Source organism: Babylonia areolata, chromosome 1, assembly GCF_041734735.1.
Source record: "Babylonia areolata isolate BAREFJ2019XMU chromosome 1, ASM4173473v1, whole genome shotgun sequence".
Lineage (NCBI taxonomy): Eukaryota > Metazoa > Mollusca > Gastropoda > Neogastropoda > Buccinidae > Babylonia > Babylonia areolata.
The window spans coordinates 64,871,809-64,891,808 of record NC_134876.1 but is presented as its reverse complement, the minus strand read 5'-3'; the positions used below and the strand labels follow the sequence as shown (position 1 = coordinate 64,891,808).

At 45.1% G+C, this 20,000-nt stretch overlaps 1 protein-coding gene across 1 annotated transcript in view; it reads right to left on the bottom strand.

Annotated features, from left to right (window-relative positions):
• LOC143286072 (uncharacterized) overlaps nucleotides 1–20,000 on the bottom strand; it is a 144,119-nt gene that overhangs the window by 8,922 nt on the left and 115,197 nt on the right. The window contains exons 26-31 of the mRNA XM_076593681.1: nucleotides 19,005–19,119; nucleotides 14,628–14,703; nucleotides 8,201–8,309; nucleotides 5,763–5,876; nucleotides 2,795–3,562; nucleotides 1,736–1,857 (exon numbers count right to left, since the gene is read on the bottom strand). Of these exons, the coding sequence (XP_076449796.1) occupies nucleotides 1,736–1,857; nucleotides 2,795–3,562; nucleotides 5,763–5,876; nucleotides 8,201–8,309; nucleotides 14,628–14,703; nucleotides 19,005–19,119 (1,304 nt within the window). The remainder of the gene's footprint in view (nucleotides 1–1,735; nucleotides 1,858–2,794; nucleotides 3,563–5,762; nucleotides 5,877–8,200; nucleotides 8,310–14,627; nucleotides 14,704–19,004; nucleotides 19,120–20,000) is intronic.

Sequence of the window (20,000 nt, the reverse complement as noted above, 5' to 3'; positions counted from 1 at the left end):
CAACATTTCCAAGTAACCCCCGCCCCACCCCACCCCTTTGGCTCCTCTTCCAGATACACACACACAAAGACACAGACGCGCGCGCACACACACACACACACACACACACACACACACACACACACACTTGCCGGTTATTTCGTGTCGTTCCGTTTTGTCTGCTTTCATTCAGTACGAAGCTAAGTACTTTCTCTGTGTGTGTGTGTGTGTGTCTTGCGGAACACAATCCACTGGCTCGGTTTCTTCCAGACAGAACAGGATATCGGCTTGTGATTTGTTTTTGTCGTGGGAGAAAGAAAGGAGGCAGAGGAAAAGAGAAAAGGGAGATGGGGGGGGGGGGGGGGGAGAGGGGGTACAGTGGGGGAGGGGCAGGGGCGGGGGCGGGGGGGGGGTTGAGAAGGGGAGAGAGAGGGGACGCATTGTTTACATGTGTAACAAAGGAAAAAAAAACATAATAAAAGAAACTGTTCTTCACACACACGCGCACCCCCCCCCCCCCCCCCCCATTCCCCCACACAGACTGAAGAAAGAAAGAGAGAGACAGAGACAGGCAGACAGAAAGGCGGACAAACAGAGACAGACAGACAGACAGACAGAAAGGCGGACAGAGAGAGAGAGAGAGAGAGAGAGAGAGAGAGAGAGAGAGAACATATTGTTGTGGCAAAGGAAAAAAAAAGAGAAGGCGAGTATCAAAGAAAGAATTAATAATGAAACTGGTGAGAGTCGTTCTGGCTGCAATATGTGGGAGAGGAGTGAGAAGGAGTACACAGAGAGACAGAGAGACAGACAGACAGACAAACAGAGAGTGAGAGAGAGAGAGAGAGAGAGAGAGAGAGAGAGAGAACTAAACATCCTGTTGTAGGGGAAGGGATAGGGGGAAAAAAAAAGACAACGACAAGAGCATCAAGGAAAGAATTAATAATGAAACAGGTGAGAGGTTTTCTGACTGCAATATGTGGGACAGGAGTGAGAAGGAGCACAGAGAGAGAGAGAGAGAGAGAGATACAGACAGACAGAAAGACAAAACACAGAGAGACAGACAGACAGACAGACAAGAGAGAGAAGAGAGAGGGAGAACAAGTTAAACAAGAAACAAATGAAACACACAATACGTAAATAAAATAAAACAAAATAAAATAAATTGAAATAAACATATTAATGAATAGTAATAAAAATGTATATCAAATAACACAAACAACACATCATCAATCAAAATAATATAGAATAAAAAAAAAAGATAACGAAATGAAACAAAACAAAATATCGATTTATTTATACAGAGACATCTTGCTGTAGGGCATATTCTTAAAGCTCTATGCGTTTAATATTAATACAAACTTTCATATAAATAAAAAAAATAAAAAAAACAAAATAAAAAAACAATAATAATAGAAAATAAAATAAAATAAGATAAAAGAGAACAAAACGAAACAAAAATTAAATAAAATATGATGGAGTCTCCCGTCAGACCGACGGATGAGTAGGCAGGCAGGCTTATCTGTCGGTGTGTGTCCTTATATGGGAGAAGAGGCCGATTCTGGATGTGCAGCACTTCCCACAGGTGTTGCAATGCCTGACCAGCACAGGTGACTTTTTTTTTTTTTTTTTTTTAGTGAGGAGGAGTTGTGCAGTTCCTTCCCCACTCTCTCGCCTACCGACGCTCACAGTCCCGCAGGTGCGGATACTGCTTATTCTAAATAAAATAAGAATAAAAATAAAAGATACCAGAACTCACATGGACAGTGTCGGAACCGCGGGTGATGGACTTGTAGAACTCCTTCTTGGCCTTGCCCCTCATGCCGGGCCTCTTGGTGCTGGGGCCGTTCCAGCGCCACGTCAGCCGTGACGACACGCCCCCTGCACACGTCACACACCGCGCTGACGTCACTCACACATGTATACATACGTCATATTTTCCTCTCTTTTTTGTTGTTGTTGTTGTTGTCACTCTTCAATCATCGTCGTCATTATCTTCTTTTTCTTCTTCACATCAGTCATTGTATTGTTAAAAAAAAGACCCCAAAAATCCTCTCTGAGGGACTGATAAAAGTTGTATTGCATTGCACTGTACTGTATTTTATCGTAACATATGGTATCATATAGTATAGTAGTATTGTATAATATTGTACTGAATAGTATAGTATTGTATTGTATAGTACAGTACAGTATAGAACTGTATTGTGCTGTATTGTACTGTGTTGCACTGCACTGCATTGTATTGTATTGTATTGCAATATACTGTATTGTATTCTGTCGTGTTGTATTCTATCGTATCGTACTGTCCTGGGTACTGTCCAGTGTGTGTCTTGTTCTGTCTGCACTGTCCCTTTCTCTCCACTGGCGTCATTGCATTTCATTGAGACAGTGTCACAACTGGAAAATCAAATGCCTTTTTAAGGAGTTCATGGACAAAAACAATCCAAATCACACGCATGTAGACAAACATACACACGCACGCAAGCGCGCGCACACACACACACACACACACACACACACACATATATATATATATATATATATATATATATATATATATATATATGATAGTCAGTCGTGTCCGACTATGACCATCAGAACAGCAGAGGAGGTACTGCTGTTACGACTATTTGGGCTAGAATTTGATTATAGTGTAGAGTGTCTTGCCCAAGTACATCCCCGCTCTCTCGGCCAAGAGAGTTTTAGGACAGTCGGCGTTGGGATGGTTCCCAAAGGCCAACTAACCCACAAGGCTGATATATATATATATATATAGACAAAACAAAATAGGACAGAAAAAGACCAGAAAGAAACTCACCAGCTCTGTCGTCCTTCTTCTTCCTCCCCCGTCCCCTCTTCTTCTTCCCCGTGTCCGGTTTCCTCCCGGACTTGCCCCTGGAGCTGCTCGTCTTCTTCTCGTCCTCAGACGACGACGACGACGAGTCCTCTTCCTCGGAACTGTAGTCCTCCTCACTGTCCTCGTCCTCATCTTCCTCCTCCTCCTCCTCCTCTTCATCATCCTCAGACTCGCTCTCTCTGCCGGCCGCTTTGTTTTGCGTTGTTGTTGTTGTGGTGGTGGTGGTGGTGGTGGTGGTTTTCTTCCCGGCGGACGATCCTGACCTGGAAGAGGAAGTGGCGGAGACGGAGGCGGAGGCGGAGGAGGAAGAGGTGGACGCCGGTTCCTTGGCCTTTCCGCCACCCCTCCTGCTGCTAGTGGTGGTGGTGGTGGTCGTGGGGGTCTTGGCGGCGGGGTCCTCTTTGCAGGCTCTGGCACGGGTGCTGGACTTGGTGGTGCCTGCCTTGAGGGACACGCTGCCGCTGTCGAAGACGCTACCGTCGTCCGAAACCGTGTCATCCACCGTGTGCGAACGCGCGTGTTTGCGCGCGGGGGTACAGGCGGACATCGAACTGCTGCCGCCGCCACGTTGCTGCTGCTGCTGCTGCTGCTGGTGGTGATGATGATGGTGATGATGATTATCGTCGGAGGTGGAGGTGGTGTTGGTGGTGGTGCTCCGGCGGAGGTCGTCTTCCGAGATGGTGCGGCGGCGTTTCTTGGTGGGGTAGAATAGGGGGTCTGGCTCCTCGGCTGTGTTTGTTTAGTACAGAAAGGTTATCAGTTCAAGTGATGTAGAACATGTATGACGAGTGTCGGTTTAAATAACTCTTTAATTGTTCAACAGTTAAAATCATTACAATATAAGCAAAGGCAAAAGTGCATCACCAAGCTTTAAGATTTTACAATGCGCTTCAGTTTTAACGTGGCGGCTTATGAACCATATCATCTATAATGTAAAAAAAAAAAGACGTATCAATAAACAGGAAATGAAAAAAATATAACAAATGATGAGTGTTTGTGAGTAGGGATTGAGTGTGTGTGTGTGTGTGTGTGTGTGTGTGTGTGTGTGTGTGTGTGTGTGTGTGTGTGTGTGATTGTGTGTGTGTGTGTGTGTGAACGTGAATCAAGGTTTGTCGAGTGTTCGGTTGGGTGTTTGTGCAAGGTTTTGTGCGTGTTTGAACGCATGTTTTAAAATAAACGTCGGTTTTTACGCTGTACAGCCCAACTGATCGTGTTGTACATGGAAAGGCGCTTTCTAAATTGTATCATTATTATCACTATCATCATTATCATTAACACGCATGGCCAGCTGCTCTCCTTCACATGGATAAAATAAAATAAAATAAAATAAAATCATGTTGTTTACTGTCTAGCCAACCGCAAAGGGCCCTTTTCAGAGATGAATACCAGTCAGTTCTTAAAACTCCAGTGGTCGTCTACATGGATCATTTACTTTTCATCCACTTACGGACGTCAATGTGGCATTTCAAGGTGGCTGGGGAATATTTTAAAAAAGAAAGACAAGGGACTAGAAAATCATGCACCATTTCCACCAGTGTTTCGGAGTTTCGTGTTCAGAATGTTACCTCTCATGTTTGAAAACTGTTTTTGGCGTCAGTCACCCATCATTTAATCACAGCGTGCAGCACACAATTCCCCCAACAATAACACAGAGAGAGAGAGAGACACACACACACACACACACAGAGACAGACAGAGACAGAGAAAGACAGAGACGGAGACAGAGACGGAGAAGGGAGAGAGGGAGGGAGAAGTGGAGAATCAAAAACAATGTCCGCTGTGAGTTGGATGAGAGTGAATCTTTCATGTCGGGGAAGGCACGCAGCTCTGTACTGCTGTGTTGCACGGTGCTGACATAGACCACAGTGCCGTGAACACTGCGTCATGTAAACTGTTTGTGGGATGCGAAGGGCCAGTCTCTTTGCACGAGAGAACGATAGCTTCCACAGAAAGCTGACAAAAGAAGAACTACTCCAAACGAAAGAGCACATACACACACACACTCTCTCTCTTATACGAACGCGCGCACACACATACACACGCACACACAAAGACATGCACACATACATTCCCTGTGTCCCACACACATGCATGCATTTGCCCTGAGGCAGAACACCGGGAAGATGAGTTGGTGGAGCAAACGCTTTTTTTGTTGTTCTGTGTATGCACTCATCAAACATACAGAATGACAAAAATGTCCATCATTAGGAACGCACACTTTTTTTTTTGCGGATTTTGTACACTTTCAATCTTATCATGTTGTGTTGTATTTTACATTCAACAGAGTTAACAAGAAAAAAAAACCAACAAAAAATGAGGGGAAATATAATGAAAGATCCATTGTAAAAAAACATTAAAAAAATAACAAAATTCAGAAAGATCAAAAGTGTGGGAAATAATAAGAGTTGGAGGACCCCCCCCCCCCTCCCTCTCCCACAAGAAAATGCCCTTCCTCTCTAAGAGCTCAGGGCGCTTTCCATGAAAGAAAAGTTACAAATTACATGAACCCCTCAAGACCACTCCCCCCCCCCCCCCCCCCCCCCCAGCCCCTCTCCCAGTCTCCCCAAACAGCCATACCTCTCATCCTCACCCATTCTTCACACACGCAAAATGAGTTGACAGGCATTGAGCGGTGCTCAAGAAGTAGGAAATGGAGCCTGCTTACAGGTAAGATTAGAAAAGATGAGTTTTTAGTGAAGAGCGAAAGACAGAGACGGAGTCAAATGAACGGATAATTATGATGATGTGGAAGGTTTGTTCCAGATATTATGTGGAGCAGCAAAGAGGACAGAACGGTCACTACGGGTTACTGTATGGACACACAAGGAATTGTCAGAAGGCAACGAACGGTCTGAGGAAGAACAGCGGAGAGTTCTTGAGGGAGTGCAAGCAATGAGAAGATTGGCCAGCAAACTGTAATTATACTCACTGACGAGGGGGAAGTCCTGGGGCAGTAGACGGATGTGGCTGATGGGGATCCTGCCCGAATCCCCGTCATCAAACTCCACGTTGACCGAGCTCTCCGCGTGGGGGTTGGGACTCGCTGCAACCCAGCACACATACACAGCTGTACGAACAGTGGAACCGTCACCCGCACGTGCGACACGAGGGTGTCTGTCCTTCGGAGACCTTTTCACTTTTTTGTGGGGACTTTCTCACTGACTGGGATACAAGGGTCTGTTCTTCGGGGAATTTTTGTCACTGTCTGAGATACCAGGATCTGTCCTTCAGGGACTTTTGCACAGACTGGGATATCAGCGTCTGTCCTTTGGGGATTTTTTCACTGTGATACCAGGCTCTGTCCTTTAGGGACTTTTTCACTGTCTGGTATACAAAGGTGCATCCTTTCGGAGGGTACATTTTCCACTGAGATACAAGAATCTGTTCTCTGGGGATTTTTGTCACTAATCAGGATACCAGGGTCTCTCCTTTAGGGTGCCTTTTCACTGACTGGGATACAAAGGTATGTCCCTTGGGAGTGGACATTTTCCACGGAGTTTCGCGGGTCTGTTCTTCGGGGGCTTTTATGACTTAACAGGATACCACGGTCTGTCCTTTGGGTGGCGACGTTTACACTAATGGGATAGAAGGATATGTCCTTTAGATGTAACTTTTCACTTTTCAGAATACGAGGGTCCGTTCTTTGGGAGGGGACTCTTTCCCTATAGGGTCCTTTTCACTAACTGAGATACGAGGTTCTTGGAACACTGGGTGAGGATTTAATTCAGCCACTGAGATACGAGTGTCTTGTCTTTTGGGGAATTCCCCCTACTAAATGGAATACAAAGGTCTGTTCTACGGGGACGTTTTCACTAACTGGGATGGATACCAGTGGCCCTTCACTAGGTGGACGCTTTCTAACTGACTGGGATACTACAGTCTTGTCCTTTGAGGTCTTTTTTTTTCTAGCTCATATCATATCATGCAGGCAGAATGCCGGTCTTTTTAAAGGGTACGCTGAAAAGTGAATGAACAGCAGTCCAAATAAAACTTCAATGCATCACAGCCACAAAAACACCAACAAAGAGCTAGAGTATTCAAAGCATCTCCCCCGCCCCCTCTACCCCAACCCCACTTGTCTCTCATTCAGATCACAATCAGAACAAATTTTATTTTTTAAAAATATTGGTCTCCCTTGATGTCAAGAGCTACTGTGCGTGCCATACAAACACTGAGTGCCTTTGCTTTGATCAGTCGTTGTATAGGAGGCGGTTTTTTATTTTTTATCCAATCGACTGAAGCTGAACTGGCCAGCTGCAATGATTTTGATCTGTGGCCAACCTTCCAGTTCTAATCTAAGTCATCAGCGCAGTGATCTTCATATCGATACACCAGTTTTATTAGCCAGCATCCCTACCCAGCCAGGCCCGGCTGGTCATCAAACAGCTATCTTTATTGTGATCCGCCGCTTTCTTATGAAACGCGCGCCACGTATGTTTATCACCAAGGCGTGCTCTCACAAACTGCCTTTGACAAAGCAAGCATAGCATAATAAACGCGGTCAGCCCAGGATGTAATGGTCTTCATAAAGTGTTTATACTTCATGCAAAAAGCCAGTCCAGGGGTTTTTCTTCTTTTATTTTTTAGGTAAGAAAAAACTTCTTTTTTTTTTTAAATACAGTTTTCGAATCTAATTCCTGATGTGATTTCACTCACAAAGACCAGCCTTGTGCTCCCCAGTCTGCTTTTAATATTCCATGCGTCTCTAACATGTACAAACAAGTGGCGGCGAACCCTCGCTTTGAATTAAAAATCGTCTTGACATCGATTCTGGTCACCACTGCCAGATATCAGTATCCATATCATTTCAAATCCATTCGAATCAACGTTCAAGGTTTTCAAGTGAGCCAGACGGCTTCACGCTTTTAATTAAAGGGCAATGCGTTGCACAAACCTAGCACAATGATTACACAATGAAGCAGGCCACTGCCAACAGTACTGTATGTAGGTATACATGGAGTGGAGTGATGGCCTAGAGGTAACGCGTCCGCCTAGGAAGCGAGAGATTCTTAGCGCACTGGTTCGAATCACGCCTCAGCCGCCGAAATTTTTCTCCCCCTCCACTAGACCTTGAGTGGTGGTCTGGACGCTAGTCATTCGGATGACGAAGTCCTGTGTGCAGCATGCACTTAGCGCATTTTAAAGAACACACGGCAACAAAAGGGTTTTTCCTGGCAAAATTAGTGGAAAAATCCACTTCGATAGGAAAAAACAAATAAAACTGCACGCAGGAAAAAAAAAAAAAAAAAAAGGGTGGCGCTGTAGTGTAGCGACGCGCTATCCATGGGGAGAGCAGCCCGAATTTCACAAAGAGAAATCTGTTGTGATAAAAAAGAAATACAAATACAAATACATGTGTCTACGTACTTTTGGCGACGGTGCCTGGATAGAGGCAGCGGAACTGTTGGCTCCAGTAAGCGCACACCCGTGTCCCCTCCTTCGCGTAGCGCTGGGAGCCTGGCGCGACTGCCATGATCTGTGACACATAGTCATAATAACAATAATAATAATCGTCATCATCATCATCATCATCATCATAGCGTGACGCCACTGCCATGATCTGTGACACATAGTCATAATAATAATAATAATCATCATCATCATCATCATAGCGTGGCGCCACTGCCATGATCTGTGACACATAGTCATAATAATAATAATAATAATAACGATAATAATCATCATCATCATGATAGCGTGGCGCGACTGCCATGATCTGTGACACATAGTAATAATAATATTGATGATAGTAATAACAATAACAATGATAATAGCAATAATAATCATAGCCTGGCGCAACAGCCATGATCTATTACACATAATGATAATAACAATAATAATGATGATAATAATAATAATCATTATAGCCTGGCGCGACTGCCACGATCTGACTGATAACAATAACAATAATAATGATGATGATGATGATGGTAATGATAATCATCTTCATCTTAATCATAACAATAATAATAATAATAATGTATACAATGATAACGACAGAACCTTGCTTTCAAGTGGGGGACGTGAAAGGTGGAGGTGGTGGGAAGGGCGGGGTACCTTCATTCACACACACAGGCAATGTCAAGCGGAACAAAGATTTTAAGTGTGCAGGCTTGGGAAAGGGGAGTGTGGGGGGTGGGGGGGGGGGGGTGAGGGAGGTTGCACAAATGGGTAGGCTGGACGGGGGCTTAATACAATAGCAAGTGCGATAGGTTGAACGAGAGAAAGAGACTGAGAGAGAGACAGAAGAAGACACAGAGAGAGAGACAGAGACAGACATAGAGAGAGAGAGAGAGAGAGAGAGACAGAGAGAGAGACAGAGACAGACATAGAGAGAGACAGAGGAAGAACCAATGAATGATAAGCCACAAAATGCCCCTCCTCCGCACCCCCTCTCTCTCTCACAAACCCCTTTTCAGTTTTGCCTCCATTATTTTTCCACCGTGGCGCGCGCGTGCCCGCATTGCACACGCATGCAATAACAAGTGTCAATTATTCAAAAGCAACACGTTGCGTCTGAGTGCTCAATTTGTTAAATGCCGAAGTCACTGTTGCGTATCTCCCACATCCGGCTTGCAACACGAAGCACAGATTATGACAAGAGAAAGTGGAAAGAGACGGTAAAAAATAAATATACATAAAAAAAGGAAGGAGTCTGCTTGATAACCATTGCGTGGCCCCCGCCCTGTGACAGACAAGCAGTGGGGAGGGGGGGGGAAGGGACAGGGGGAGCGACGTGCAGGAGGGAGGGAGTAGAGAAGTGACAATGGACCACAGCGGGGGTAAGGGAGGGTGGGGGGGGGGGAGGGAAGACCAGCAAGGCTGCAGTGGCTGAAATGATGCGTGACCAGGGAGGGAGAAATGGCCCTACCGCTTCCACGGTTGGGGGTTGGCTGAAGGGGGATCTCTGTGAAGTCTTCATTCACTTTCTTGTCAGGTGGAAGTATCCATAAACTCAGTCACTCCTTTCCCCCGATCCTCACCCCCACCACCACCCCTAATTCTACCCCCTCCCCCCGCCCCCCCTCCCCGGCCACTCCACTCTCTCTCTCTCTCTCTCTCTCTCTCTCTCTCTCTCTCCAACGTTCCAAAGCTTCCCTTCATTTCAAATCAACGTCTTTGTACTCCGCAGACAAAGAGGGTGTTAAGTTACAGAAGCTGGTGTCAAGTTAAAAACACTTTTTTTTATATGTATGTATAAAATACCCGGGGGTACGAGTGATTCATGGATCCACTCCCGTCTGCTCGCCTTGTAGTTCGACACAAAAACTCAGCAGACCATCAGCCTCTGGCCAACGTTTTATCGCCACTTCTCATTCTTTCTGTTCCAAGCCCCAAGCTCATCGCTGTTAGCCAGGGTAATTGCCCAGAATCTTACAACAAAAAAAAGGAAGAGAGGAGAAAAGAAATGAGATGGGGTGGGGTAGCATCTCGGAACAGCCGACATATAAGAAAGAAAACCCAAGGTGTAAGAGTTGGCGCGCTCTTTCAAAGAATGGTCATGGACGGAAAGCCGGTTCATTTCACACAGTTTATAATTCACTGCTCTGACGAGCTTTTGATACCTGGTGCAAGGCGGTCTCTTTGCTGGCTGACATAATGCGAAAGATGGTAAGGAAAGTCCTAAATCACGAATGCAACCACTGAAGAAGAATGCAGTAGCTGTCCAAATTCCCTTTTCACACCCCTTTGGGTAAAACGAGATGGTAAGGCCACGTGATAAGAACGGATGAGCTCTCCAAGGCATTCCTTCAGGGAGCAAACAGTGCAGGTTAAAAGGAGGCGAGGCAGACAGCGAAAGAAATAGCCAGCCAGACAAACATCACTGAGTGGGCAGAGAGGAGCTCTGCCAAAACTTGTGCCGTATTTCTCCTTCGAACGCAAGAAATGGATAATGTATATGACGGGCGCAATAGCCGAACGGTTAAAGCGTTGGACTTTCAATCTGAGGGTCCCGGGTTCGAATCTCGGTAACGGCGCCTGGTGGGTGAAGGGTGGAGACTTTTCCCGATCTCGCAGGTCAACATATGTGCAGACCTGCTAGTGCCTGAACCCCCTTCGTGTGTATACGCAAGCAGAATATCAAATACGCACGTTAAAGATCCTGTAATCTATGTCAGTGTTATCAAATACGCACGTTAAAGATCCTGTAATCTATGTCAGTGTTCGGTGGGTTATGGAAACAGGAACATATCCAGGACTGGCACGGACATCCCCGAAAACGGAGTATGGCTGCCTACATGGCGGGTAAAAACGGTCATGCACGTAAAAGCCCGCTCGTGTACATGTATACGGGTGAACGTGGGAGCTTCAGCCCACGAACGAAGAAGAAGAAGGATAATGTATGTGATACGTTCAACAGTGCAGCGCCCCCCCACGACCAAACCAGGTTTCCCCGGGACCAGTGACAGACAGATCCCTTTCCCCATCAACCGACGCCCCAGCTGCCGTTTCTGCCTCGACCCGCAAAGTCCCGGTCTTCTTCTCACATCCACACAGGGACGTCGCATCACCCGTCACTTCTGTGTTCCTTTTACCACAGCTGGTATACTAACCAACTCATGCTGGCACACTCACAGACCACAGTTACAAAATTCATTTGTTACAGATACAGGCTATAGGCTGCAGGCCATTGTTGGTACTGTTGCAGAACAGTGTTGGTACGATAACTAGCCAAAGCTCACACAGCTGTCACTGTTTGAGCCCACAAAAGCCACACAAACGGGCGACTGTCGGCACAGATACAGACAGAAATAACTGGCATACTGATGTAGTGAAATCGGTAATTTCCAGGTTTTTTTCTCTGACTTTCACAATCATAACCGTGTTCTTTGTCTCGTTCGGATCAATGTGTAGGACACAGGGGTAGGGGTAAGAAGGGACGGTTATCAGTTCTGGCAGACCTTAATTGCTAAGAAAGGTCATTGTGAAGCCCGATCCGAAGCAACCAACCACATAATCATTCGAACTGCTGCTCACCAATGCTTCCAGTATGTTCCACGTTTTGTGACAAAACTGGCGTGTTGGTCGCCTTTCGGGTAACCGTATGCTTGTAGTGCTCATGAACGCGAATGAATGAATGGCGTGGCGTGATCGCCTCGAGCAATTACGTTTCCAAGAAACTGAAGATACATGTCTCATAATAATAATAAAGCAGCTCCAATAATTGTGTGGAGAGGCCTCAGGAGGGTTGGTGTGGGGGGTGGGTAGTCGTCACAGACTGAATGTAATTTAGGTGATTCTTCCAGAGATGCACATGTCTGCATGACTGCATCTGGCGTTTTATTGTATGATACAGGCTGGGCGACTGATTATACCAAGATATGAACGGACATTAAAAGTCCAGAGCAACACATGTCCTGATGCTTACTATTCATCCCAAGGGGAACTGGCTGATGTGTCATAAAACTGACTTGAAACAAATTTCCACCAAAAAAAACCCCAAAAAACCCCACCCCAGCTCTACCCCCACCCTTTTCCCCGTAAAAACAAACAAACCCCAGTCTGGGTCTTATAGAACGATAATCATCCAGTACAGTGGGCAGATAGAGAGAGAGGGGGAAGACAGACAGAGAGATAGAGACACAGAGAGAGAGACAGAGAGAGAGAGAGAGAGGGAGACAGAGAGAGAATGTAGAGAGCAACAATTACCCAACGTTATGACAGCTGTTAACAACGACAACAACTAAAAAATCGACCATCTACGATAATTGAGGGAAAATAGAAGAAAGCGGGTAGGAGAGGACCATAAAGTTTAACGGCATCGCGACAAGCCAAGCCTGACTGCCCCCCGTCCCCCCAACCCCCAAACCACAACCACAACCACCACCACTACACAGATACCGGCAAGACCATAGACAATAGCCCTTCCCTTGCTGCCGTGCCGGGCCATTGACTCCACAATCACTTTATTTCACTCTGCAGGGACGCAAATGGGCTCCCCATTCCCAACCAACCTGCAGTTCCATTTGTCACCCCGATGAATCTCTCTCTGTCTCTCCAATCCCCACTCCCCCTAAACACCCGTCTCCCTCTCTCTTTCTCTCACACATGCGCGCACGCACACAGACACACACACTACCCCTCCCCCCCCCGTACCCCCTCTCCCTAACACCCGTCTCCCTCTCTCTTCCTCTCACGCACGCGCGCATGCACATTCACCCTATCTCCATCACGATATTTACAACGACAACGCACACATGTTGCCACCAACATTATCCATTCCCGCCAAAGCCTAACGACCGTACAAAAAACAAAGACAGCAATAAATAAACACAAATGGGTACGAGTGTCTGTAGCGATGAAAAGATGCGACAAGAAAAAAAACAACTACTAATTCGTGCAAGTTGCAAGTCACACACGAAAACATAATAGTTCTGATACGAAATCCAGTCCTTCGTCTATTAACCTTAAAATGCACTGCAACTACAGGACTATACGTACAATACGCAATAAGACTACTCACACAGCGAAATGATCACAGTATAGTCCGTTGACAAAACTATCAGAAGAACACGTAGCAAAAAAAAAAAACAACAAAAAAAAACAAACAAAAAAACCCAGAAAACACAACACAATACACAACAAAACATTACTCAAGATATATACTCCAAGCACAACACGTTAGAACTAATATCATCTTTCAAAATCCCCTCCCTTGAATAGTACATCAACAACACAATCGGAATTTAAGTGTCTGAAAATACGTATGTAGGCATGTGTATGTATGCATCAATACACATGCGTGTATATGTGTGTATGTGTAGATGTTTTTGTTCGTATATGCATGTGTTGATGTATGCGTATACACATTTGTTTCTTCGTATACATGTGCATGCGTAAGTGAAGAACTCGGAACTCATTGAATTGTCGTAAAACACATCAGAGGAATTACGGACACTAAAAACTAAACACAACATCTAATGAACAAAAAGTAAAAGCAATAAGTTGTGAGCACATGCAGGATATTCCACAAGACATAGTTATGGATTGCGAACTTGAGTGCATGTGTAGGTGTATCTATATACACGAAAAGGTATGTTTATATACGAATTTTTTTTCTTCTTCTTTATTCTACCTTTCTCGGGAATACTTCCTTACTTTCCTTTCAGAGTCCATCCGTGATAAAATTCATATTTCATACTTGATGTTGCTTATAATACTGCCGGTCTGTTAGGTGTTCACTGCGTGCACGAGCAGTTTACCGAGCACACCATAAGCTCCGGCGTATTGCTGCACTATGTGTTCGCAATGTCTTTACTTGCTTAAGAGAATAAAATCATGTTTATACCAACACTGTCGGACTAACACTAACAGCAAATTAGACAGCAACAAACCACCGAGGTATATTCTCTCAGTACAGTTTCAGTCCCTCAAGGAAGCGTCAATGCATTCAGGCAAATCCATATACGCCACATCACATCTGCTACTGCAGATGCCTGACCAACAGCATAACCAAACGCGCTTACCCAGGCCTTGAGTGCATGCACGCATTTTTGTGTACCTATCGAAGTGGATTTCTTCCACAGAATTCTGCCAGAGGACAACAACCCCTTTTGTTGCCATGGGTTCCTTTTCAGTGCGCCAAAAGCGTGCTCCGCGTGCACACGGGACCTCGGTTCATCGTCTCACCCACATGACCAGGCGCTAAGTTTGCTTTTTCCAGTCAAAACGTGGGAGGTAGGGCGAGACCGGGATTCGAAACCCAGACCCTCACGGTCACTTTCTCAGTAGATGAGTGTCTAAACCTTTCTGCCACCTTCCTCCGGTACTACACACTGCAACAAGTACTCACAGCATCTTTCAGTATCTCCTCCCTTGAACAGATGTGGGGCCTGGTTCCACGCTGCCCAGCCACCACAACGCCATAACTGCAACAGGTGGAAACAACAAAAAAACAACAAAAATCAACGTTAACTTCCCCATGCCTTAATTTAACACGTGTGGACGTGTTCTTCTTCTTGTTTATGTGCAAGAATAACTATGGTGTGACCGTTAATGTATCTGTGTTATGCAGCAGTCATGTCAATGTATCTGTACCGTGTTGCGGTCAATGTTTGTTTTTTGTTGTTTGTTTGTTTGTTTTTTTGTTCTTGCTTTTTTTTTTTGGGGGGGGGGTGAGGGGGGGGGAAGGGTGGTGGTGGTCAGTATTGTGTTGCCGTCATATTATCTGCAATTTGCAGCATTTATATCGCGCTGCCATCAATGTATGTGTATCATGTTGCGGTCAATTTTGGTTTTGTCAGTATTGTGTTGCCGTCAATATTACCTGCATTGTGCAGCATTTGTATTGCACTGCCGTCATGTATCTGCACCGTATATTACGTCGATGTCGTTCTGTCGTAGTGCCGTCACTGCATTTTGTAATGGTGCTTACGTCACTGAATTTTGCTGTGTGGTGTTGCCGTCAATGCGTACACATCGTGAAGCAGCTAACGTATTTGTATCGCGCTGCCGTCAATGTAATCATATCACGTTGCCGCCAGTTTTTGTATCGTTACGTCCTGGATATACTTGAGTCGTGTTGCCGTCAATGTATTTGTGCCGTGTTGCCGTCAATGTATTTGTGTCGTATTGCCGCCAATGTAATTGTGTTGTGTTGCCTTCAATGTATTTGTGTCGTAATGCCGTCAGTGTATTTGTGTCGTGTTGCCGTCAATGTATTTGTGTCGTCAATGTATTTGTGTCGTAATGCCGTCAATGTATTTGTGTCGTATTGCCGTCAATGTATTTGTGTCGTGTTGCCGTCAATGTATTTGTGTCATATTGCCGTCAATGTATTTGTGTCGTATTGCCGTCAATGTATTTGTGTCATATTGCCGTCAATGTATTTGTGTCGTGTTGCCGTGAGTGTATTTGTGCCGTGTTGCCGTCAGTGTATTTGTGCCATGTTGCCTCAATGCATTTGTGCCGTGTTGCCGTCAATATATGTGACAGAGCGTAAACCTGACAAGATGGCGTGGAGAGCCTTGGCCAAAGGAATGATTAAGCGCTTATAGTTTTTAGAGGCGTTTGATTGGCTGAGAGCGGGACCGTCTTTTCACTGTTAGCCGCGCGAAATTTGGCCAAGCAGAGCAAACCAATAGGCCTAGTTTGCATCAGTTTGACATGGTACAGTATATGACACCAAAATATGTGTTGCGTGTTGCCGTCAATGCATCTGTATCTTGCTGCCGTCAATATATTTGCATCGTCGTAACCGTTAATGCATTTGTATCGTGTTGCCGTCAATGCATTTATATCATCCTGCCATTTGTATCATGTGGCCATTTGTGTCGTTTGCCGTCAATGGATTTATATCATCCTGCCATTTGTATCAAGTAGCCATTTGTGTCGTTTGCTGTCAATGGATTTATATCAACCTGCCATTTGTATCAAGTAGCCATTTGTGTCGTTTGCTATCAATGCATTTATATCATCCTGCCATTTGCGTCAAGTAGCCATTTGTGTCGTTTGCTATCAATGCATTTATATCATCCTGCCATTTGTATCAAGTAGCCATTTGTGTCGTTTGCTATCAATGCATTTATATCATCCTGCCATTTGTATCAAGTAGCCATTTGTGTCGTTTGCCGTCAATGCATTTATATCATCCTGCCATTTGTATCAAGTAGCCATTTGTGTCGTTTGCCGTCAATGCATTTATATCATCCTGCCATTTGTATCAAGTAGCCATTTGTGTCGTTTGCCGTCAATGCATTTATATCATCCTGCCATTTGTATCAAGTAGCCATTTGTGTCGTTTGCGTCAATGCACTTCTATCTTATGGTGCAATAGAGATGCGAGCGAAAGTCTGTTTCCCCCCTCCTTGTACTATTTTTTTTCCACGAGTTCATTATTGCGTAGCATACATGTATACAGTGACCCTAACAATAAATTCGTCAGAAAATTGTCTAAAAATCAGAAACGGTGCATTTTGATGATTCGAACCATCTGCCATAAAAACACTCTGGATCTTTCATTTTGTCAGCCGCCATTCAACACGGATCTCTCTCTCTCTCTCACACACACACACACACACACACACACACACACAGAGTGAGCACTGCTGTATAATGAATAGCCGTAGGATGCTGTCAGAAACCGTTAACATTTTCATCCACTTGATAACAAATTATCACCTCCGTTTCCACTCCATACGGTGTCTAACAATAAAACAAAAGACATCTAAAAATAATGATTTATTGAGTACAATGTCTGTTTCTCTGGACCATTATCTTTTTTTTTTCTTTCAGTCATCGTTCATTGCCTGGCCGACAGCGAGGTCACCCTGGAGCGATGAACACGACTCTGAATAAAGTAGTCAACAGACCCCACGTCCATTACAATGGTATAACCCGGTGTCGCAGTCTGTTCGGACCCACGTTGGGTTTTGTTTGTTTTTTTTAACCAGGGGGTCAAATATGGCTAGTCGATATTAATCCAGGGATCTCTGTAGACTAGCCTGGTATGGGCCCCGGGGGGTAAACTCTAGCTTGTAAGAAACGACCCCCCCCCCCCACACACACACACACCCATCCACCCCCACCTATCCCCCCGAGTTAGATTTTAACCATGCCCGCCAATCCCATTCTAGGCTGACTTAAAATGACCCCCTTGGGGATAACTTTGGACCGGTTAGAATCCAATTAGGCTATTAAAGCAGAACCTCCCTCCCCCTATACACCCATCTTTACTTCCGTTAAGTTGTCATGGAGACGGGTGGAATGGGGATCGGTAAAGACTAGCCATTCAGTTTTCAACTGTTTGATAAGACCCTCAGAACTTGGGGTGCGGGGAGGGGGGTGGGTGGGGGTGGCGGGGAGCTTTCAATTCGGTGGAGGTAGGTGTGACAGGGGTGGGGTGGGGTGGGGTAGGGTCGATCTTGCCTAACAACAAACGACCCCTTTGGTCAGTCGAGGCTACACCCCGGGGACAAAAGATAGCATAGGGGAGTAGTTTGTGGCTGTTACACCGGCGTTCACCACGACTGGTCACACTCAAGTAAACTAATGCAGCCACGTGCTCGTCTTTTGTCCACTTGTTCTGGTCCGAGCGACATTCTGGGAGCTTCGCTGCTCGTGTGCATCAGTGCGTGCGTGCGTGCGTGCGTGCTGCGCCATTAACTTCTGAATAATTCATGCTTTTGTTTGATGCAGTCATTGTTATAAACAATGGCCACGTTTCAGCTTATGATGTTTCTCTTTCTGTCTGAATAACAACAATGAAATTAACAAAGACTGAAAGGTAAGACTGAATAAAACTCACGAAAACCCAGGAGCGAACAACCAGAGGCGAACTGATACAAACAATAAAGCCACACGTGTGCACAAAGGCATAATAAGCACGAGTACCCCTAAGTAGTACACATACACACACACACACACACACACACACACACACACACACACACATACACGCACACCATCACCTCCATCATCAAACAACAGCTGCAACAAAAAGAGAGAATGAAAAAACACACCACCTGCACGTGCACACAAAGAGACGAACGAAGACTTTACACACAGAGACACACGCACACAAACACACACACACCACCACCACCACCACCACTACCATCACCACCGCCAGTAACAACACAACCATCAATAAAACAACAACTACAACAGCAACAACCGTAATCTGCACCATGTCCAGCAGACCGACAAGGAGACGAACGACACCAAAAGCAAAACAACAACAACAACATCAACAACTAAATGAACCGGACGGTTGGCCTTCGCCGCTTTGTTTGTCGGCCAAGTTCAGTCTTGCTGTGCTTGTGCCCCAGCGTTGATACTTCTCTTTCTCTCTCTATTGACTTCTTTCTCCACCACACGTTTATTATTCATTTTCTTCACTTTATTTATATCTCTGCTTAGTTTTGTCCAAAACTCGTGTATGATCACATCTTCACTTTTAGTTATGATGAAATCCGTCACATATTCAGTATGTACAAGTATCAGGACAGGACTTTTCTTTTTTTTATAAGATTTTCTTGTTGTCCTGTTCATCGATATCTGTGTTGTGTTGTGACATGTTGCAAATAAAATACTGTTTAAACAAAAATGAACAACAACAAAAGAGCAAACAAGTGGAGAATGACCCCACCGGCCCCCAGCAACAAAACGAAAACAACAACAACAAAAGAGCAAGTAAGTGGAGAAGGAGCCCAGCTAGAGTGCTACTGACATGTCGGGCGGCTGTATGGCCTGCACGGCGCCCTCATAGAACAGACAGTCCTTGAAGAACAGCACATTCAGCCCGTCCTGCAGCTCCTCCTGCCCGATCACACACGACCGAGGCTCTGCACAGAAATAAACCCACCAATCACAACGCTCGTAACGAAACTAACTTACCAATCACAACGCTCGTAACGAAACTAACTTACCAATCACAACGCTCGTATCTAACGATCAAATCACACACACACCAAAAAAGCCGTCTGTAATTAACCACAAAATACAGCGTCTTTAATCAACTACTAAACACAACGCTTCGTTGATTACGCAACTACCAATCACAACATTCGTCTTGTAACTAACCACCCACCAGTCCCAACGTAATCAAAACCACCAGTCACATCGCTTGTAACTTGCTAACCTCCAATCACAATACTTGTCGAGACTGACCACCAACCATTCACAACGCTTGTAATTAACCACCAATGCCAACCACCAATCGCATCGCTTGTAACCCATTGACCTCCAATCACAATACTTGTCGCGACTGACCACCAACCATTCACAACGCTTGTAATTAACCACCAATGCCAACCACCAATCGCATCGCTTGTAACCCATTAACCTCCAATCTCAATACTTGTCGCAAGTAACCACCCACCAGTCACAACGCTTGTAACTAACCACCAAACCCAAATACCAATCGCATTGCTTGCAACTATCAACCACCAATCACAACAATAATGTAATTAATCACCAACCAATCAATGCTTGTAAATAACCACCAATCGTAACGATTGTAAATGTAAATAATAACCAATCACAACGCTTGCAACTAAACACCAGCATGCAAACGCACATGCGCACGCACGCACTTACATATTCAAGTTCTTCAATTTCTGTATCTAAAAAATTTTTTTAAAAACCAACACATGTTAATCACAGCTAATCAACTGGCTTTGCAGAGTCTCCCTAGACTTAGCTTACACTAATCACGTGATGGGGC